At 34.5% G+C, this 22,701-nt stretch overlaps 1 protein-coding gene across 3 annotated transcripts in view; it reads left to right on the forward strand.

Annotated features, from left to right (window-relative positions):
* DNAH12 (dynein axonemal heavy chain 12) overlaps positions 1-22,701 on the forward strand; it is a 77,316-nt gene that overhangs the window by 14,654 nt on the left and 39,961 nt on the right. Inside the window, exons 13-37 of one of the 3 annotated variants that reach the window (XM_075159036.1) lie at positions 474-609; positions 1,486-1,611; positions 3,292-3,426; positions 4,402-4,595; positions 5,492-5,732; positions 6,319-6,504; positions 6,847-7,047; positions 8,151-8,345; positions 8,563-8,684; positions 8,813-9,095; positions 9,727-9,846; positions 10,241-10,397; positions 10,620-10,792; positions 12,243-12,395; positions 12,814-13,053; positions 14,237-14,482; positions 14,792-14,911; positions 15,644-15,753; positions 17,201-17,384; positions 18,517-18,657; positions 19,590-19,673; positions 19,757-19,945; positions 20,608-20,727; positions 21,521-21,709; positions 22,404-22,555. In XM_075159036.1, coding sequence (XP_075015137.1) covers positions 474-609; positions 1,486-1,611; positions 3,292-3,426; positions 4,402-4,595; positions 5,492-5,732; positions 6,319-6,504; positions 6,847-7,047; positions 8,151-8,345; positions 8,563-8,684; positions 8,813-9,095; positions 9,727-9,846; positions 10,241-10,397; positions 10,620-10,792; positions 12,243-12,395; positions 12,814-13,053; positions 14,237-14,482; positions 14,792-14,911; positions 15,644-15,753; positions 17,201-17,384; positions 18,517-18,657; positions 19,590-19,673; positions 19,757-19,945; positions 20,608-20,727; positions 21,521-21,709; positions 22,404-22,555 — 4,197 coding nt within the window. Of the gene's footprint in view, positions 1-473; positions 610-1,485; positions 1,612-3,291; positions 3,427-4,401; positions 4,596-5,491; positions 5,733-6,318; positions 6,505-6,846; positions 7,048-8,150; positions 8,346-8,562; positions 8,690-8,812; positions 9,096-9,726; positions 9,847-10,240; positions 10,398-10,619; positions 10,793-12,242; positions 12,396-12,813; positions 13,054-14,236; positions 14,483-14,791; positions 14,912-15,643; positions 15,754-17,200; positions 17,385-18,516; positions 18,658-19,589; positions 19,674-19,756; positions 19,946-20,607; positions 20,728-21,520; positions 21,710-22,403; positions 22,556-22,701 lie in introns of those variants that run through there. The other 2 variants (XR_012675038.1, XM_075159037.1) reach the window with 2 other exon arrangements.

The following is a 22,701-nucleotide window of genomic DNA, read 5'->3' on the forward strand; positions in this document are numbered from 1 at the left end:
TTATTACACGACAGATACCTCTAGGTTTTCATAGATAATGACAGATAATAACACTGATCAATTCTTAAGGTTATTTTGCAGGTATGCATTAAATCATAAGTGAGGTCATATTAAATTGTTTGGTTAAAATGAACAATTATAGTCAAGTTTTGTAGTGATTCCGCATTATCAAAATGACAAAATATTTACTAGGAAAGTGTTTGTGTGTATGCTAATGATACTGTACTTAAGTTCATGTACTTACCAAAAGTAAGTGAAGCATTTATTGCAAAAGAATACCCCAAAATTAACAGTGTTTTTCTAGACTGACTTAGTCATATTCCCTATTTAGTTTCATAAGTAATGGAGTTTGTGCAGGGATAATACTTGAAGTAATGAAGTAATTTGGACTTTTGATTCCATTAAAGCTGAGCTTGAAGCCAGTCAGACTAAAATCTTAAAATGTTGATATTTTATGTTAAATAAATGTATAGGATATGCAGGGAATTTGAAGCAATTAAGGAACGTGCATTAAAAGTTCCTGAGACAACAGAGGAAATGGTGGAAACAATAGCTTACATAAAGAAGATCAAAACCAAAGGTATTCAGGACCTGTTGTTAAGAATCAAGGTAAATGACTATCCTTTAATTCTTAATCTTTTACCAAACATGCTGGCCTATACAAATACAGAAGTCATTCTGGAGTGCAGAGACTTTTGTCTGGTCTTGCTTCATGTATGAATAAACTGTACCCTCAGTGTTACTTCAGAGAGAAGTGGGAAGTCCAGCTTATTCTTTGTCATATGTCTGTCTTTCTTATTCCCCATTCCCACGTGTTCTGCATGTCAGTGAGGAAATGCAGCTTTTAATAAATCATAGCAGATTGTTAAGACAGTGTGTTGTTTGTGCCTGGAGACTTACTTCAGGGCTGCTTAAAAAGCTATTTATGAAAATGTAACACACAAGTGTAAAGAGAATTTTATGTGTAAAACCAGTCATGACTGAATACACAAGAAGCAATTTACTATTTGAGCAAAATATGGATGATGTTGCATTAGTACTTTGTGAGCACTCAGGGAGCAAAATTGAAAAATTGTGTGAGGTGTGGGTCAGCCAAAAACGTTACTGGATAAGAAGCCCTTTGCTATATGTTATAATGATATATATCAGATTTTCTGTTATGGTAGTAGGTCTGTAAATATAACACACGTTTGTTCTGCACAATTTATATTTTTTAATATTTTTTAATAGCATTAGGATTTTTGCATGTAGATTTACAGGCCACAGGAGTCATATTTAGAGAAATAAGCTCATGAACGGGGCAGGGATTTGAATAACTTTTTATATGTATTTTGAATATTAATATTCAAATGGCTGAAGTAGCTCTGAATTCTGAAAAGTCTATGAAATGTAGAGTTCTATTTTATCTTCGTAGATAATATTGTCCTACCCTGCATTTTAAACAGACCTATGATAACTAAAGTTTTGTGAAATCTCTTTTTATAGGAGTGCTCTCGGCAAATGAATTACTTCTTAGATGTTTTTTTATTTGCTCCTGAAGACATTGCACTGAATGCAACAGCTCTATTATGGCCAAAGAAGATCAATCCTATTTTTGATGAGCATGATCATGTAAGAGCATTTTCTTAGTTTATGGTATATTTTGGCTTGTTAGACTTGTTGAGCTATTTATTTCCTCAGCAGGCTAAATGTATCTACACATATAATGTGAACCATACTAATTTAGACATGCATAAATAACGTATTTCCAGTTTTTTATATCAACAGAGGGCTTTTTGTGGAGTAATTTAAAAATGGTCACTGTAACTTAAAACTTTCAGCAAGTCTTACTATCTTAATTTGGTTGTGGTCAGTACTAGGTAATTCATAGGAAGGTGAAAATTCACTACACTGCAGTTGATTAGTATTGAAAATGTAACTGCCAGGCCCTTAATAAGAGTTAGTGCTCTGGACAGGAAGTCATCTAGTTAAAAAGGTATTTTGTTCTGTCAATAAAAGGACAGTGGGAATTGTGTTTTTTAGGTAGCAATCATTAATAGAAAATATGCAACACCTAATGTTCTCTGTGTGACTGTAGATTAATTTTTCTTCCACTTGTCTGTATTCATCTTGCTAGCATTCTTTCTCTCTGGCTATGATACAGTAAGTCATGCCTTTTGGTGTTCTCTTGCCTCTCTATAGTAATTTAGCATAGATTTAATAATTTCTTCTCAAAATGTTTAAGAACTAAAAATTAACATTTTCTTAAATAAAAATATCAATATCTTTTAAATATCACAATTGAGGATTTCTCTTCTGTTAAGTCTTATTTAGATACTAAGGAGTATGTCCAAGGGTAGTAAATATGGCTCTGACTTAGCTGTCTCCCAAGCTGGGTATGTTTTATGTCTGTAAAATATTTCATTTGCATGTTATCATTCTTTTAATCCTGAAAAATAAATGAGTGAAATTAATTTTCTACTTGTACACAGAGAGTCTATGATGCTTGTTCAAATTCTTTTTAATGAAAATGATAGCACAGAGTGTATCTGACTTAACGAGAGTTCCTCGGGAGTATATCTCTCCGTAGCTGACTATGTAGCAACTTGCATTGTGCTACAGCTTGAGGACAAGCATAGTTTTATATCAAGATTTTATGAGTCTGCATATTTGCATTTTATACTCTCAGATATGAGTCCATTCTTATTCTAATGCAGTAGGAAAAGACTGGTTCCTTCTTTGGAGAAGTTCTATTTGTCTGCTTCACAATTTTTGCATGGCAATAGGTCCTTGTCTTAGGAGATTTCTTCTGCCTCGGTTGATTTCTTGTTTGGTACCTTCAAAATAACCCCTCTGTGAGCAGACCCTGTGCTTTAGGGTGGTCTTATGTTCTAGAATTTCTGCCTCCTATAGCAGTAGATATGTCTGGGATAACATTGGCTTTCAACAACTGTAGGTGTCCTCTTTTGGCAATAAAACACTGAATCCCATCGATGAGAATCTATTTTTTCTTGTCTTTTGTCTGATTGCTGAAGGAGGCCTTTAAGGCAATTGTAATTGCTATGATTATTGAGATATAGGTTCCATGTTAACATACAGAGGTTGCACACACTTAAATGGGACATATAGAAAGCAACTCCTGAAGACATTTCAATTATTGTAAGGATAATAACTTGTCTGTATTGTTTATTTTCTGTCTGTTTGTGCTAAATGTTTAATTTAGATGGTACTATGTATGTTAATCACTGAAAGGACTTACAACCACTTTTGCATTGCTTTTTTACCATTAAAAAAAACCCAATTGTTTTGTAGCTGATGGAACAGTCTAAACGTAAAGGAGAGCAAGAACTAATACATAAATGTGAGAAACTGATGGTGGAATTAGACAAGCTGACACGTTCTGTGACAGAGTTCGAAGAATACTCAGAACTGGATTGCATGCAACAGGTCTGAATAACATTTAGTATAAAATGGGTAGAAATGTTTTGTATGTTTAATACACAAGGGTCATGGAAGAAACTTAGAATTAAAAGTAATTAGTTATTTTACCAAATGTGAACTAAAATATTTATTATCCTCTTGCCACAATGAAAAAACTCATAAAATGACCCCTGCCCATCCCCCCTTTTTGTATTACATTGGCAATAACATTTGACTTAAAGGAAAGTTTACTATGAAGTTGTGCTTAAATTAGCTGAAAGGTAATCCCAGCAAGGACTGAGACATTACAGATGTATAAAGTGAATGATTTTTTTTTTACTGTGGTTTATATAAAGCATGGAATTTGGGCCCCAGTGACATTATTTGCAAATAACTTTGGTGGAATCAGAATTTCCTTCCCTGTTTTTGGTATATTGAGGAACTGAAAGAAAAAAAAGCAGCTTAGAAAGAGTGATTGGTAGCAATTTGATATTTTTTTTTTTTTCCTATGAACCTCAAAACTTCATTTTTCTGCTAATGAAGAGCAGATCACTGGCTCCAAAATTTCGCAAATTTCTAGAAGTATTTTGTAATCGCCAGAGCATGTCTTGCACTTTAATTGTGCTTAGTAATTTTGTTTTTTAAAAACAAAACACTTCAAAGCACAAAACAGAAATCCTAAGCTAATAAATCCCAGTTGCCCTTATCAGGTACATAAGAACGTGTATGCCTGCTTCCTGGAACAGTGAATTTTAAAGCTCAAACATTTTGAGAAGTTTTATAGTCTTAAATTCAGTAATGATAAAACCAACTTTATTTTTTGTAGTGTTAATCTGGGTTCTTCACAGTTTATCTACTCAAGGATAAGAAGATGACTTTTCAACTCATGTTTTCTAAAATGTTAATAAATACGAATGCTTATTATATTTTGATATCTTATTTTGATAGCTGTTCAAAGCATAACTTAGTTACCTCTCAAGACATACAATTATTTTATTTCAGTATGTGGCTGACCTGAGGGCTTTACAGAAACGCATACAGGAGGCTGATGAAACAGTAGTTCTTATTAATAAAGAAGAGACTCTGCTCGAATGGAAACTGAGTGACTTCCCACTCCTCAAGAACTTAAAAGTTGAGATTGAACCATATCAGAAACTCTTTCATCTTATACTGAAATGGCAACGAGCAGAAAAAAGGTAATTCAGCTCTTGAAGCTAAATGATGGAGGGTGGGAAAAATGCTCATGTTGATTTTGTTCATGTCAGATGTAGAATATGGATTTGTTTTCGTATAAACATTTATTTGTTATTAGCAATCCAAGTATAATAGTAATATAACTTACATATCAGGGTTGTTATTTTTAATTCAACTAGAAAAAATGTCAGTTGTTTTTTTTTTTAATGTAATGCAAAGGATTATATTGCATATTAGGTTCTAACTGTATTGGTCATGCTGGTGAAGCCTACAATAAGACAAAAAAGTATTAGGAAGAAAAAATCTGGTTAGTGGGGAGCCATTTTGTATACCAGAAAATAAAGAAGTTCAATTAGAAAGTTCACAATCTGTATGTAATGAAAACCATTTTTAACCTCATGGCTGTCCAAAATGCCTTGTAGATGTGCTCAAATGATTACATTGCTATCTGGTGGCTAGATCCTATCACAAAAACTGTAGTGTGTCTGAGTCTAAATTAAGTGAGATTGTTTACCAGTTCCTGCACTCTTTGGAAGGTATAACGTGATATGGCTAGAAAGCATGGATTTTTTTAAAATACAAAGGCCTAATATATTTTGATGTCATATGTTGATCTCTATCCAGAGCTTAACTTAAATATTTCTCAATCCATGCAATTATTTGGTTTCAGTATGTGACTGACTTGAGAGAATTACACAAATACACAGAAGAGTGTGATCAAGCCACCTTTAGTTGTGCATTAGCATTTTATATAGAATGACAATAATTGGAAACAAGAGCTTTGCTCTAATTTAAATAACTATTAATCTACCTCTCATTTGTGTTGCAAAACAAAGTGTTAATTATTTGTGGACTATTTGTTTGTTATTCTGTTTTCTAACTTTATGTTTTTTCTCAGATGGATGGATGGTACCTTTTTGGAACTAAATGGGGAAAGCATGGAGGCTGAGGTTGATGAGTTTTTTAGAGAGATACACAAAGCGTCAAGACTGTTCCAACAAAAGCAGAAGAAAATTCAACAGGAGTGGAAAAAGACATCACAACACCGATCTGTAGAAGAGAAGACAGAAGAAGAAACAAAGGCAAATCCAACTCTTACAATGTGTTCTTCAGTTCTGGAGCAGATTAAAGACTTTAAGGTAAGAAAAGGTGAGGGATATTAATATTTGATGCTGAGGGACAAATGCTAAATTCAGCACTCAGTATAGGTAGATGATGCAGTGTCAGAGACTCCTATTATTACAGAGAGAGAGAGAGCGAGCGCTCTGAATACCATTTCCAGATTCCACCATTGATTTTAATAAAATTGGATTTTGGATATCTTTGTAGTTTTAGGAATGTGAATTGTTAAAGAGTAGACGCATACAGGAGAAAAGTAATTTTTGGATGCAGAGAAACATTTAAGGATGTAATCGGGAATTTTGAAATGGGACTATATGTGATGTTAATGGAAACCCAATTTAACATAACATAGCTGAAAAATTGTTCCTTTTCTCTTTTCTGCTAAGACTCTGCTTAATAGTTTTATATTTTTTCTTCAGTAATTTACTATAATTATTTAGAAACGGAATGGGTAACTGAATGGATCCATCTGCACTTTTCAGAAAAGATTTTCATGTCATCAGCTACTGCAGCAGAATTTTAAATGCACATCAAAGATGATTAAAAAGTTAAGAAATAACGCACATCACAATTTTTACCTTATAAATGTTTTTCCTCAATTAGGAGAATATTCCCACTGTGACTATCTTTTGTAACCCCGGCATGAGAACTCGTCATTGGCAGCAGATGTCAAATATAGTAGGATATGATTTAACACCAGACTCTGGAACTACCCTGAGAAAAATTTTAAAGCAGAATCTAGCCCCTTATTTGGAAGAGTTTGAAGCTATAAGTGTAGGTGCAAGCAAGGTAAGCATAGAGATTTGATAGTGACAAATATAACATCAGGTCTCATAGTGATGACTTTTATGGCTTACTAGAATTTTTTCTCTTTGCCCTTATGCAACAAAAGAGATTCGTTGAGACTTTGGCCTGTTAGATGATAACAGTGAGTGTGTAAACATTTGTATCTCATGTTACATCATTAGTATTTCCCTAGTGTACTGCTTTCTGTGCACTAGAAAATGATATACTAAGAAGTTAATTTATGCTGTTAGAGCAAAATAGCTTATTCAGCTAGATAAGCTCATATATTGAATGGAAAAAAAATAATGCAGTGACTAAAATAAACTATTTTTTTTTTAACTGTAGGAATTTTCCTTAGAGAAAGCAATGCATACCATGATGGAAACCTGGGATTCAATTTCCTTCAATACAAGTGTGTATCATGAGACTGGTACTCATATTCTGTCTGCAGTGGATGACATTCAATCTGTTCTCGATGATCAGATTACGAAAACTCAGACAATGAGAGGATCACCTTTCATTAAACCATTTGACAAAGAAATCAAGGTACGATGAGTACTTTTTCTTTTTTTTAAACCATTTTTATTCGCAGGGTGACTATAATGTAAGAGTATGCCAATTGTATTACAGCTTTATTGTTTGACCTGGTAATGAAATGCTGTCATTGATTTTTTTCAGCAAGATTCTTTTGAGTTCACATAAGTCCTACTTACATTATTTCTGTATTGGAATTCCCTCTTTCATTCAGATTCAAGTGCAACTAAGAGAATGTGATTATTTTTTAGCATATTTTGCAAAATCGCTATTTCCATTAGTGTCTTTAACTTTGCTGCTTAATAACTGGAAATCATGTTTTTATTATTTTTAATAATCCTTAAGTTTTGGACTTAAATTTTGAACTATAGTGTTTTCATCTGGGTAAGGAAACCTCTTGAGGGCTGGGAGAAGGTTTTTTAATCAGGCCTCAGAACAATAATGGGATCATTTTACACCTGCTTTTGTATTTTCAGGGCTAGAGTAGTCTTTGTGGTGCTAACACCATGACTACTGACAGGAGAAAAGCTGGCGAAATTGCTTTGCCGTTACTCTCCCTAGTTTTTTGTTGGTTTATGTAGGAAATCTTCAGGTTCAAGCAGGCTCAGTGAACATAGGTAGTATTTACCCTTTACGGGCAGCTTCTCCAGCCTCTTCCGGAGGTATCTGCTATTGTTCATGTTAGGGGCAGAATACTCTGGATCTCTCCTGTGATCTAGTGTGGCCTTTCTGATATTCTTGTGTCCCTGCTGTAATTCAGCTGCAAACCAAGAGCTCCTTGCTGTGGGGAGATAAAACAGAACGTGTCACTGCTAGCTTCCTGGGTATTACTTAACCATTAAGTTGTTAAAAGATCATAGCACTGAAGTGATTAACTTACCCAGAAAAGAATTTTGCAAAATGCAGTTTAACTTTCTGAACTCCTTTGGCCATCTGTATACATGGAAAAACCTAAATACTCCTAAATATTTTTTCTTTTATTTTGTTTACTGCTAGACATTTTTATTTTCTCCTTGGGAACTAAAGTACCACAATGTCTACCTTTCCTGTATTTATTCTCTCTAACATTATTTGCTTGGAAATGCTAAGGTAACATTCTTTAAATGTTTATTAAGGAATGGGAAAATCACTTAATTCAAATTCAGGAGATTATTGATGAATGGCTGAAAGTGCAAGCACAGTGGCTTTATTTGGAACCCATTTTTTCTTCTGAGGATATTATGCGACAAATGCCAGAAGAGGGGCGTCTCTTTCAGACTGTGGATAGATACTGGAGGGATATTATGAAGTATTGTGCCAAAGACCCAAGGGTAAGGAAAATATGCAATACTAAAAGGAAACAGTAGCTTCTCTCAGGTTTTTTTTTTGTCAGTGCCTTTGTTTTCAGAATTCATACAATGAACTACTACATCAGTTTCCTAGGCTTTCAAGGAACAAAGCCATGTTGTACGTTATTTGAATAACTTCTACTGTTTGAAGTATTTTATTTATAACTTACAGTTTGCGTGTTTGTTGTTATTGTTACAGGTTCTTGTTGCTACTTCCTTGATAGGATTACTGGAGAAGCTTCAGAACTGTAATGAGCTTCTTGACAAAATCATGAAAGGGCTTAATGCTTATCTTGAGAAAAAACGTCTCTTCTTTCCCCGGTATCGTGAGTTTTGACTATTTAGAAAACAAAGATTCTGGATGTTTGTTTTGTTGTGAATAAGGTCAGCCTTTAAAGTAGCTTGATCATACAGTTGGCTTTTTTCTTCTTTTCAAATTTTTTTTTTAGCTTCTTTTTCTTGTCTAATGATGAAATGTTGGAGATCCTGTCGGAGACTAAGGATCCTCTCAGAGTTCAGCCTCACTTGAAGAAGTGTTTTGAAGGCATTGCTAAGCTACATTTCCTTCCCAATTTGGATATTAAAGCAATGTATAGTTCTGAAGGCGAGCATGTAGACCTGATTTCAACCATTTCTACTTCTGAAGCTCGAGGTGCAGTGGAGAAGTGGTTAATTCAAGTAGAAGATATTATGCTGAAGAGTATACGTGATGTTATCGCTAGATCAAGAATGGTATGGGGTTTGTAACAATTTAGTAACTGTGGCACAAATAGACCTTTCTTTATTTTAAGGCTGTCTCTTGGCTTCCTAAAATTTTTCCTGAACACAAGAGTTGATGAAGTTATGGGGCCAGGACCAAGTTAACATGACTTGTATTTATAGGCTGGTGACGTAAGTAAGAGTTTAGTTTGTATAAGAATCAAGTTGTTTTCCTGTAACACTGGATATAAATTCTTTTAAAAGCTTGGCAGCAATACTGTGTTTATAGGATATATTACCTGATGTAAATAAATTATTAAGGGTTTTTTATTTAATTGCAAGTTAGAAATGCAACACTTGTAATATGTTTGCTCCCTCCTAGAAGAAAATCATTAGCCAGAAAATGTTTCTTTGTATGAAGTTAGCAAGTTGTGAATATTTATATAATATGGAAAGATAATTGCAAGAATCTTTAAAATTATGTGATAACAAATTGTAAGTCTAAGGGGAAAAGAGCATTTAAAAGTTCATTTGGACTTTGAAAATAGGAAAATAATAATTTTTTAGCAAAGAATATTAATAGAATCACATTATATGCTTCTGTATTACATTATGATATATATGCACTGACACTGTATTTATATACTGTATTTAACTCTTTCAGGCATATCTAGAGACTGAAAGAAAAAGATGGGTTCTGGAGTGGCCTGGACAAGTAGTATTGTGTGTGTCTCAAATGTTCTGGACAAGTGAGGTACATGAAGTTCTTTGCAGTGGACCAGAGGTACTTTGTAATGCATAATCTTTTTTTAAAAAATCTTTATTAATTTTTCATTTCAGCTAATGTATTTTGCTTAACCAAATATTTTTCTCCAATCAAAATAAAATTTGAAAAAGGATCAGCATGTGGGTTTTGATATACATGAGTTTATGTACAGTGATTTATACCTTTGATTCGGGTACTTGAATATTCTTGTTTAGAGCAAGCATAGATTAAAATGTAGCTTTGCAACATAAATGCGTAACTGTGAATGAGAGAGAAGCTGATGCAAAAACATCACAATGTAAAAGAATGGCTTAATAAGCAATCTCCATTAAGATATTTAGTCAACATGAAGAAGTCTGGAACACTTGAAACTGTCATATAATCAGTTTCATAATTACCTTTTTTGTCCTAGGGTTTAAAGGATTATTATGATACACTTCAGCTTCAACTTAATGATATTGTAGAGCTGGTAAGAGGAAAACTGTCGAAGCAAACAAGGACTACGCTGGGTGCCTTGGTTACTATTGATGTTCATGCTAGAGACGTCCTCATGGAAATGATTGAAAGTGGTAATTACCTTTTAAAACATTTTTCTTCACATGTGGCTTAATACATAGTTAATTAAAAATAGTAAACCAATCTGCCTAAAACACAACAGTATTAAGATATATATGTATTTGGATGTGAGCATCAACATTAATAATTTCAAAGCTGTTTTAAATTTAAACCTAATAGAAAATCCAGTTATCTAAAACATCTTTTATGATTGCTTTCAATTCTGTGTTTATCAGGCGTGCAGAGTGAAACAGACTTTCAGTGGCTTGCACAACTACGGTATTATTGGGAATTTGAGAACGTTCGCGTCTGCATCGTTAATTGCAATGTAAAATATGCCTATGAATACCTTGGAAACTCACCACGCCTTGTCATTACTCCTCTTACAGACAGGTGTTATCGCACCTTGGTATGATGTTCCACCAATGCTACTAAATACTGTATTTACTGTAGTATAGTATTTCTTACACTGTTCATTACAGCCATACTTTTAGGGCTTGCAGTTGCTGTCAGACTCTGGTATTTCTGTTAAAAAGCAGTTTTCAAAGATTGTAATTTCTATAGAATACTGAACATGAAACTGACTTATAACAACAAATCTGGACAGCCCACCAACATGACTGAAACATTAGTGGATTGTTCTGTTGTGGATGTGTTTTTTAAAATACAAACAGAAAAAACGCCCAATATTTTTATTGCTGTCTAGATTACGAGAACACAAAATCCTTTTCTGATGTTCTGTGGTTACTAAATAAAATGGAGAAGGATCCACTTGTGATCGTATTGTTCCTAAGACTAGTACAACAGTTTGGCACCTTTTTAGTACCTCTGTTCTTGTTAGAGGTGTTTATTATTATACTGGTCTATCCTCAACTACCTGACAACTGAAAGTTACCAAAGTCATCTCAGATACGGCTTTTCTGACTATCATTTACTGCAATTTATTTGGCTGGAATATGGTTTCAAGTTTTACTAGGCACCCATCCTCCTTTTATAAAATGGTAATTTTCATGCTGTGGAGACCTAATCACAAACTCCATAGGGTTTAAGAAAGAAAAGGTCTGAAAAGACCTGACTGATGCATCTGAAGATTTTTTTTTTGCCCTCTTCATAGCTTCAATTTTTATGGTATGGTTCTAGCTGATGCTTGCTACCTATTTGTCAAAACATCAAGGTACATTGGTGTGAGAGGGCGATGCAGACCTTGAATCTTGGAGCAAAGCAATTGGAATCCTGGTACTCTGGCAAATGCAAGTCTCATCCTTTGCCCACAAAGGTCTTAATAGAGTATTCCCAGTGCCTGTCAACATAGATGTGGCCCTGTAACTGTGGATTGGAAACCAAATACATCTGAGTTCCTGTTTAGAGTCTGCAACTTTATTTTTTTCTGTCAGATTTTCCTCCTACTTCAATGGAATATAGGAGAGAATATGGAATGGTCAATGGAATACACATGCAACAAATGGAGACAGTGTGGGAAACAAAAAAGGAAAGAGGAAAAAAGCATATTAAAGGAGAAGCAGAGATAGAAAAGACTAGCAACCGTAATTGCATCAAATTTAATTTTAAAGATGTACCTAAGCAAGAACTGAAAGATTGGGTCCAATAAAGTTTGAGTAACTAATCATGGTCATGATGATAATAAAACTAAACTCTCTGTTCAGGTCAAAATTCAATTCTCTTGTATATAGTTCCAAGCTGTAAGTAAATTTCAGATTTTTTTAAATTAGTATAATCATACTTTTTATGTTAGTTTTGTACATTCATTGTATCTAATCAATTTAATTTAACATTTTCTTCAGAATAATTTCATATGAATGAAGTACTAATAATTTCCATAAATTATTTCTGTTTCTTAGATTGGAGCCTTTTATTTAAACCTCGGTGGTGCCCCAGAGGGTCCAGCAGGGACAGGTAAAACAGAGACCACCAAAGATTTGGCTAAAGCTCTTGCTGTTCAGTGTGTTGTCTTCAACTGCTCTGATGGCCTCGATTACCTGGCAATGGGAAAGGTAAATAGAATAAATTAGGCTTTGTATTTTATTTTTAGGACGAAAATTGTAGGGTGCCTACTTTGCAGAGACACTTAAATAAATGTGTCACCTGTGGTCTGCTACCCTTGGACACTATATACTGGTCTCTACATATGTTTAATTTTTTGTGCTTTACAAAATCCTATTAAGTCACTAATTAAAACATGTAAAGAAACAAGAGTTTGCAGGATCAGGATCTTCTGATTTAGCTTTCTTTAGAATCAAGAAAAGACTTTGTTCTTCAGTACATCACTGATCTTTGCTCTAAATAGGCTTAGATATTATTGTCATAATTGTATCTTTCATGTAATTAAACTTCTGACATGATACTCTTAGTTTCTTTTGAATCTTCTAAGATTCTGTTAGCGATATTATTGCTGTCTTTCTTCATTTGCAGTTTTTCAAGGGTTTGGCTTCATCAGGTGCATGGGCGTGTTTTGATGAATTCAATCGCATTGAACTGGAAGTACTGTCTGTTGTGGCACAGCAGATCCTTTGCATTCAGAGAGCCATACAGATAAAGCTAGAAACATTTATTTTTGAAGGAACTGAACTGAAGCTTAACCCCAACTGTTTTGTAGCTATTACTATGAATCCAGGTTACGCAGGACGTTCTGAACTTCCAGATAATCTGAAGGTAAAATAATAAAATACATGCCTCTGCTTAAGAATGAATTTTCTGAAAAAATTGAGGGATATGTGTATTGCTGGTATTAATTCAGGCTGTACCATCTGGAATATAAACATACTTGTTAAGCGATTTACACATACTAAGCCTCTTTTTTTTTTTTTCCTCCCCCCCCCCCTTGGGTTTTTTTGAAGGAATTCGAAATATTTTTATTTTCTTTTTTTTATTTTCTTAAAATATATTTATTTTATAAACTGTTAGTGTTTTTCATGATTAGTTTTCCACGCCAAAGACTGCAATGCTGTAGCAAGTAAACTGGCAAGTGTCAGGCTGTGAGTAGATTATAGAATTTGGATGCTAACTTTAAGATGGAAGGGTATGTTGGAAAAAATGCTTTAAGAAAGTATTTTTAATTGCATTTATTGTCATCTTATTTAAAAGAAACGTTAGCGAACTACACTTAATCATGTAATAAATTTGCTTAGGTTACCTGATTAAATAAAATCTTTGAGATGATTGTTTTGACTAGATTAGCTGTTTCATTGAGGAGGCTTGGCTTTAGCATAATCTGGAGCCTTTTGGAACAGCATCTGTTCCTTAAGACTCAACGTGGCACAGAGCAGCTGGGCCGGAGCAAGTTGCCTCAGAGGGAACTATACTGTGGATGCTAACTTAAAGCAGAGTTAATGCAGCATGAAGAGTATACCAACTGCAGATTACTTAAAGAAAGGAGGTGCATTCTCTCACCTGCCGTGTACACCACCTTCCTTCGCTTACTGCTGTGTTGGATGTATCAGTGTAAGGGGCAAACTGCGTTCTTGAGACAGTGATAATGGAAAAGAGCTGGGAGAGACAGTATCTTTTCTGCACCGGATTGTACATTGAGATGGATCTTGATGGCAGCTTACTTACATTAGCTTCCTAGTGAGTCATAAGCTGCAAACATTTATAATTCTTCTACTTCTTTGGCTCCCAAATGTTCTGCAGGCCACTGCTTTCCAGTGTAACTGTTTTAAATGATCCACAGCTTACCTAATCATATTAAGCGGTACTTAATTTAAAATGCTGTTACTATTTTCAGTTAGAAATGCTGTGATGGGATGAATACTGATCCATCACCTATAAATGTTCTGAATTACTTTCCATTCCTCAATTAATTATTTAAAGATACTTCTTTGAATATGTGTTTCAGGTTCTTTTCCGAACAGTAGCCATGATGGTTCCTAACTATGCTCTCATAGCAGAAATTTCGCTCTATTCATACGGATTTTTGAATGCTAAGTCACTGTCAGTGAAGATAGTCATGACCTACAGGCTTTGTTCAGAACAGCTTTCCTCTCAGTATCACTATGACTATGGTATGCGAGCAGTTAAAGCTGTGTTGGTGGCTGCTGGGAATCTAAAATTGAAATTTCCCACGGAAGATGAAGATATATTGGTAGGTTCCTGCGGGAATAATTCTTAAGAAATTTTACAGATGCACACAGTTCTGAGTTCTGAAGGCAATTCCACCACATCCTGTCACATCGCCGATCCATGTTTCTTAGTTTCCCTATCTGTGAAACGAAGACAGTAAAATACATGCTGCGCTTTCCAGTGCTATGCTGATGATCGCACAGTTGTGCTTAACTACTTATCAAAGGCACCATTTCATTAATCTTTATTACGTGTTATATTATTTTAATTGATGAACAGTTTATTCTGTGTTTCTAATAAGAACAGTAAAATGTATATTTGTTTCCTCTAGCTTCTTAGATCAATTAAGGATGTGAACGAGCCCAAATTCTTGGTGCATGATATACCTCTGTTCATGGGTATAACGAGTGATTTATTTCCTGGAATCAACCTTCCCGATGCAGACTACAATGCAAGTACACTTGTAACTTTTCCTTGGTCGTAATCATTGTGGGTTATTTTGTGTTGTTTTGTTTTTAACCAAGTGTAATTAATACAGTAATTTGTGAGTTATTGCAAGACAAGGAAAATTACTGAATGTTTGAATGAAACTTAGTACCAAAGAAAATTCTTGTATCTGTTGTAAGTATAATTCACATCTGAGTTCCCATACGTCCAGAAGGGTTGTATAAGGCATCCTACAGATCGGAAATTGATTTGCAGATTTACCAAATTTTAGCATCTTTTGCTGATTTCTTTCCTAATTTTGGACATAATTAAGTGAGATTAAGCTTTGTGTTTGTATTTTCTTTTGTTTATAGCAACAATTAAAGCATAGCTCCTTTGTAGGAGGATGGTTGGGAAGGAGATGAGCATGTTGAAAAAGACAAAATGTATTAACTTTTTAAAAATTTCCAGTAAATACTAGAGTGTTGTTAAAAGTGTATTGTTCCAAAGCACACTGTTGGTTCCCTGATGGTGATATGCCTTCTCCTCAAGATAAAAATTGTAGTTAACTCCTGTTCTAGCACATGAAGTACAGAAGTGATTTTTTTTTTCCAGGGATGTTTGCTATATTCTGCTGAATAATATTTCAGTTGATTAATCTGAAACCCTTATTGATGAGCATAAACTGTTCTACTGTAGTCCAAGACAATAATTTAAATTGTAGCAATGATAAGATTATGATCTGTTTTGATTTTAGGATTTTCTGGAATGTGCCAGCGAATGTTGCATTCGACATAATGTCCAACCTGTGAAAGCTTTTATAGAGAAAATGATACAGACATATGAAATGATGATTGTTAGACATGGGTAAGACTCCCATTACTGTTTCACAAGCAGTATTTGTTGTAATTTTGGCTTATACCGTAGTGGTTATTTATATCAAATATAAAAGGTCTTAAGGGTGGCAAAATGTTTCTATTTGTATTGGAACAGTTGGTCACCAATACTGCTTTTACATGTACCTAAATTCTTGTAAATGTGTGTCTGGGGAATTGTACTACTCTTGATGTCAGAATGTGTAATGATTTTAGGTACAGATATCAGTATGGTGAAGACTTTGGACTGTAGAATTTTGTCTATATTGAAATACTATTTATCAGATCTCTGCCATTTTATACCTAGCTTTTATTACTGAATAGCAACTGTGTGGAGAAAATATATACAATATGACATTAGTCATATGATTGTTAATATTCAGCTCATTAATTGATCTTTTCAGTGTGACATTGTTATAGTGGCATCCCTCTGCTGGTTGACTAAAAAAGTTTTGAAATGTGAGCTGTCGTGGTTTAACCTGGCAGCAGCCAAATACCACGCAGCCGCTCGCTCACCCCCCCTGCCGGGTGGGATGGGGGAGAGAATCAGAAGGGTAAAAGTGAGAAAAACTTGTGGGTTGAGATAAAGACAGTTCAATAGGGAAAGCAAAAGCCGCGCACGCAAGCAAAGCAAAACAAGGAATTCATTCACCACTTCCCATCGGCAGGCAGGTGTTCAGCCATCGCCAGGAAAGCAGGGCTCCATCACGCGTAAAGGTTACTTGGGAAGACACACGCCATCACTCCGAACGCCCCCCCCCTCCTTCTTCTTCACCCAGCCTTATATGCTGAGCGTGACGTCATATGGTATGGAATAGCCCATTGGCCAGCTGGGCCAGCCGTCCTGGCCGCGCTCCCTCCCAGCCCCCTGCACATCTGGCAGGGCATGGGAAGGTGAAAAGTCCTTGACTAGTGTAAACAATACCTAGCAACAACCAAAACATCAGTGTGTCATCAACATTATTCTCACACTACATCCAAAACACAGCACTATACCAGTTAATAGGAAGAAAATCAACTCCATCCCAGCCAAAACCAGGACATGAGCGAAGATAGTTGTGGGGGTGGGTGTATAGTACATGTTCCTACTGTTTGTGTTCTTCCAGAACTTTGTTATAAACTCTGTTTATAACTCTGTAGACTGAAACAAAACTAGAAAGTAATCTGATTCAGCAAATAAATGAACTAGTGTGGTGGTAAATCTATGTTTTAGAGGACAACTTGCGTACAGTGGCTGTGCAGTCAGATTTGTGTGTGCAAATAAACTGGTTTTGCCTAAATGTTTCCTATATATAAACCAGATTTACTTGTTCTGCTTTTTGAAAATAAGATGAAAAATAGCTTTAAGCATATGAATGATGCTGTTGGCCTTCATGTGGTCTATAAAAGTCTAAATTGCAAGACAAATTCATTAATAGCATTTTTTTTCCATCTAACAGCTTTATGCTTGTAGGGGAATCTTTTTCTGGGAAGACCAAAGTTCTACATGTGTTGGCAGATACACTGTCTCTTATGAAAGAGCGTGGTTATGGTGATGAAGAAAAAGTAATTTTTAGAACTGTGAATCCAAAATCAATCACTATGGGTCAGCTTTTTGGGCAGTTTGATATGGTATCCCATGAGGTAATGTATGTTTTAAAAATAGTGTATAGTAATTGCTCACCTTTATCTGTTTCTTCCTCTCACCCGCTGTGGCTTTCATGGGGTGTGTGTGAGTGCACTTGTGTAAGTGTGTTCTAACTTCAGGTTAACTCATGGTGTTATTCCACATTGTTTTCAGGGGCAGGAAAGGCAGTTTACAAGGCTTCTGCTTCTGGTTTTTAAGTCCCAATTCCAGACAGCATTTCTTCATCTGTTCCCTGGACTCCAGGCAGTGTTTATAGGGCTGTGCTATAAATTCAATAACTGGTTTGGTTTTAAGAAAAAAGAAGCAAACATACCAGTATGGGTTCAAGACTAGGATCTAATAATCTGTCTGTTTTTTCTGCTTTGTAGTGTTTCTAGTACTTTCTTTTTTTTTTCCTTTTCCTGTATATGTCAGACCTCCATTATTCTGGGTTGTAAACTGTTGAATTCATAATTTTATGAATTTAAACACAGATGAGAACACAATTGTAATTTTAATTTTAACTAATACTTTTATGGCTTTTTTTAAATTAGTGTATAAAAAGGTGCAGTGCCAAGCGTGTGTGCAGTTATGTAGGTTTAAACATGCAAAAAAAAGCAATACCATTCTGAGGGTCATTGTCCTAATATAGTTGCATCCATGCTAGGAAATCATACCAAACTTAACTGAATTCATTTCTCTGTCTGTTCCTAACCAGTATAATCAAAGTAATGCAAAAACTATCTGGAAAAACTTAAGAACTTAAAGATTTCCAAGTGTGAAACTTAGGTTTGGAGAAGAAACAATATGAAGAAGTGAATGTGAAATAGTCAAACTTAGGGTGATTATGGGGAGAAACAGATGCAAGACAGAGCAGAAGCACTTCTAGGTTTCTGTAAATTGAATTGCCAGTCTTCTGTTTGTTACAATATTTTCTAAAGTGAAAAAATCACTATTTTAAAATTTGCTGATGTTGCATGACCCTCAGTGAAACTGCAAAGTTATGTTCTGCTCTCTGCAGAACAAGAGAAGAATAATTAAAAGAGAGGAATAATGAAAAGGAAATGGAAGGCTTTTCTGTTACTTGCAGTTTAAATTGAACTATGTATACTATGTCTTACTTCTCATTCCTACGTTCTCCTCCTCTAGTGGACAGATGGTATAATTGCTAATACTTTCAGAGAATTTGCATTATCTGAGACTCCTGAACGCAAATGGGTTATCTTTGATGGCCCAATTGATACTCTGTGGATAGAAAGCATGAACACAGTTCTGGATGACAACAAAAAGGTATCAGTCAGTGGAAATAAATGCCTAAATAAAATAATGTGACATTTTGAAAATATTCTTCTACATATAAAGCCACAAACGCAAACATCAGTGCCTGGCATTTGAAAAGAACAAGTGCAAGGTGGCTTGGGTAACAAGTTGTAGGCTTTTTTTGGTTGGTTTTTTGGTTTTGGGTTTTTTTTTACTTTACTTTATTGGAATCATAATCACAGAATCAACTCATTGCTGTAAGACAGTAAATGTATAGTATTTTCTTAATGTTATATTGTAAGTTTGTAATATAAATAATTGAAATTTAAATTAAAAAAAATACATTTAATTATATTTAATGTAAATCCCACAGTTTCAAAACTTGCACAAACTTAGACACTTCGTTTAAAGACAATGTCAAGACACAAAGGGTTGTATTTTCAAAATTAATGACTTCTGAATTCAAAGTTGTAACCATACAGCACTTCTGAAAATGGGCCTTAGGAATCTCAAAGTGAATATAAAAATTAGAGATAACATTTTAAATTTAAGTTCTGGATGATAGTGTGTCAAAATACTCAAACTGATCTTTTATCTTAATAAGCAACAATCATGGGTCTCCAGCTGGAATGCTTCAGTATTAGCAACAATAGCAGCAGATATCCTTTCTCCTTTCTGCTTGCTGTCTTTTCTTTATCCTGTCATACGCAAGATTGATAGTTACTTGTAATGAACCTACTGGTAGGATAATGTGGAGTACTATGGTTTAAGTGAAGAATTTAGCTAAAGCTCGAAAAAAATAATTATTGCTTCAGGTGGTTAAACATTTTATGTGGTTGACTTTGCCTTTGGTTATACTTGGTTTTGCTGATTTTCATATAGAACTCTCCTGTGATAGGAAGCGTAATTTGCAACTGATTTTTTTCTAACCTTGCTTGTGAACTTTTTTTTTATTATTAAAGCTTTGTTTGATGAGTGGGGAAATCATCCAAATGTCTCTTCAGATGAATCTTATTTTTGAAACAATGGATCTTTCCCAGGCATCAGTAAGTTTTGTATTTAAGGAAAATATAAAACAAAGTTCAATATATTAAATGTGTAATAAAACGAGTTTACAATTTTTCTTTAGCCTGCTACAGTCAGTCGTTGTGGCATGATTTATTTGGAACCTTCTCAACTGGGCTGGAGGCCACTTGTTACCTCTTGGTTGAGTAAACTGCCTGAACCTCTTAACTTAAAGGGACATCAAGATCTTCTGCAGGGACTTTTTGATTGGTTAATACCACCAGCATTAAGATTCCATCAGAAACAGTGCAAGGTATTTTTTGCCATTTTTTCCTGCAGTAACTAGATGGCCATTTCCATTTTGTTACCCTTGGTAGGGAGGGACTCGCTCTCATGACAAGCACAATTAGAATGAATATGCAGCAGCCTCCTGTTGTTTTGAGAAGGGTCCAGTTTGGAAAATTAAAATGAGAATGTTAGGTAAGACAGACTTGTATTGTAAGTTGATTATAGTTTTCATCTTGTTCTTTTCAAAAGTAAAGTAAGTATTTAAAGCACTGAGTAGAAAGTCTTCCCAAGAGAATTTTGTACATATATTTTTTTCTTTAAAGATGTCATGTTGAATTTTTAAGTGTTAGGGGAAACGTACATGTAGTTCCTTGCAAACTCTGTGTGATATAGTGTGTAGCCTTTTGCTCATGTATTGCTGTAGCTACTTCTGTGGAGGTTTTTGTTTTAAGATGTATGATTGTAGTGGACGTATGATAGCCATGAACATGGTTAACAAGCTAAATCTCTTGACGTTTCAAGGATAGAGAAGGGCAAATGATCTTTTGAATAAAAGTCAGTGGTAAACCTTGCCTTCAAATATTTGTTCAGAATTAGCTAGTTATCTAATTATTTTAGTATTTTAGCTCCAAAAGATAAACTAACTGAACACGTAAAGTATAATACTCATCCTTTTGTATTTCTCAGGAACTGGTACCTACAAGCAATACCAATGTTGTAGTAGCTCTTACACGACTTTTTGAAATGTTGATTTGTCAAACTGTGCAAGAAGATCCCACCAACAGAAACATCCGTGCATGGATTATGGTTGGTTTTTTCAACCTGTAGAAAAATGTATATCTGTTTCTGCAGATGCCGGTGTCCGGTTTTCATAAATAATTGGACTAACCAAAACAACTTTGATTTCATACGAGATGTGTGAAACAATTTTGCTTCCTCCTTGCTCCCTCCCCGCTAACTTTGGAGATGCCCAGATGAGACACAAGTCTTACAAATAACAAATATGATTAAATATTTTACTATTTTTCCAATTCACTGGGATAAATAGTGTTTTTGTTAAATGTGCTTTTTAACTAACCAAGTAATTAGCTAAAGCAAAGTGTCTTGTTTCCCTTAAAGGAAATAAGTGTTCATGTAATACTGAGTGGCTTGTTTAAGCAAAATTTCCTTGGGAAGAGTGTTTTCTGAGAGTTATGTTAGGGACACTCTATCTGACCTTATATGACTGTTTTTATGAAAAACTGAAGAAAACAATGTAAAAGTATTTATTTAAAATTGAATTAGAAAATTCCTAGATCCTGGTTTGTGATTAGAAAATCCTGAGACTACATGATTGAACTCTTCTCAGGCTTTGTCATGTGACATAATGCTTTAGTCAGTGGCCTTTATTTTTTGTCATATATATATATCCTTGAATGAGGTTTTTTGTTTGTCTTTAATCGGATTTCTAAATCTCTTTAGACCAGGGCTATTCAAGGGTAACTTGTAACACCTATCTGCTTAACAGTCTTTTTCAGAATTATGTTTGTTAATTAGACTGTACAAGGTTCATATAATACATCAACTTTTTAGACAGTTGCTTGTCTGTTTGCCCTTGCAGGGTTGCTTTGCTTTTGCCACCATCTGGTCCATTGGTGGAACTTGTGATGGTGACAGCAGGATAATTTTTGATAATTTCTTGAGGGAGACTTTGGCTGGGAAATGTGGAATAAATCCTGTACCAACGAGTGTGGGAAAATGGGAGTGTCCCTTTGAAGAGCAAGGCTTGGTCTATGACTACATGTATGAGGTACGATTGATTGCTTCTGCATTGACTGAAGTAGATTCTTACAGTCTGAATGGAAGGAAGATACAGCTAGGTGGATATTTTAACTTTACAAAGCCTGTTGGATGTTGTAGAGTGTTGGGATTGGATTAAAACTCACAGTGTATTTTTCATTTATTTTTCTTTTTTGAATACTAATGTGCTGACCAAATTTTTTTAGAAAATACCAAGATGTATACATCAGTTATATTTATAATGTTGCCACATTATAGTTATTCTGTAGCTAAAGTTAAGCTGACGGACTCAAATCTGGTTTCGTATAGAAAGAAAAAAGTGGACTGTCGTAGAAGGAAAGCGGGTTATTGAGCCTGTAAGCAGTTTGCTTATGTTACAATTGTTTATAGTATCCGTTAGAAATGTTAGATTATAATTACACTTTTTAATTCTTGTATATGTTCTTCTGTTGGGTTTTTGTATGGTTTTGTTTGTTTGTTTTGGATGAACAAAATCTTTAAGAAAAGAAAGGAGTCTAAGCTTAGGTATGTATTTTAACACTTTATTAGTGAGATAAAGCAAACTAAATATATGAACTTCTGAAACATTTAATATTAATTAATTTATTAAAATTCTTTATTTTCATTTTTCAAAAGTGGTAGAGAAAACCTTCCATATTTATAGAAGTAACATCATTCTATTTTACATCTGTATTTCTTCGTAGCTGAAAGGCAGAGGATGTTGGGTTCATTGGAATGGATTTATTAAAAATATTAATTACAGTGATAAAAATGTGAAGATTCAAGATATTATAGTCCCAACAATGGATACAGTCCGATATAACTATTTGATAGAGCTATTCATTACCCATGGAAAGTAAGTTATGTCACTTCAGTGCAAATTTCTGAAATATTGGTCATAGGTAGAAATACCTCTTATTCTTTCCATTGATTTCATTGTTTTTATCAAGCCCTTAAAGTTTATTTGGCCTGTTAAAAATAGACATTTACTACAAACAATAC

Source organism: Calonectris borealis, chromosome 10, assembly GCF_964195595.1.
Source record: "Calonectris borealis chromosome 10, bCalBor7.hap1.2, whole genome shotgun sequence".
Lineage (NCBI taxonomy): Eukaryota > Metazoa > Chordata > Aves > Procellariiformes > Procellariidae > Calonectris > Calonectris borealis.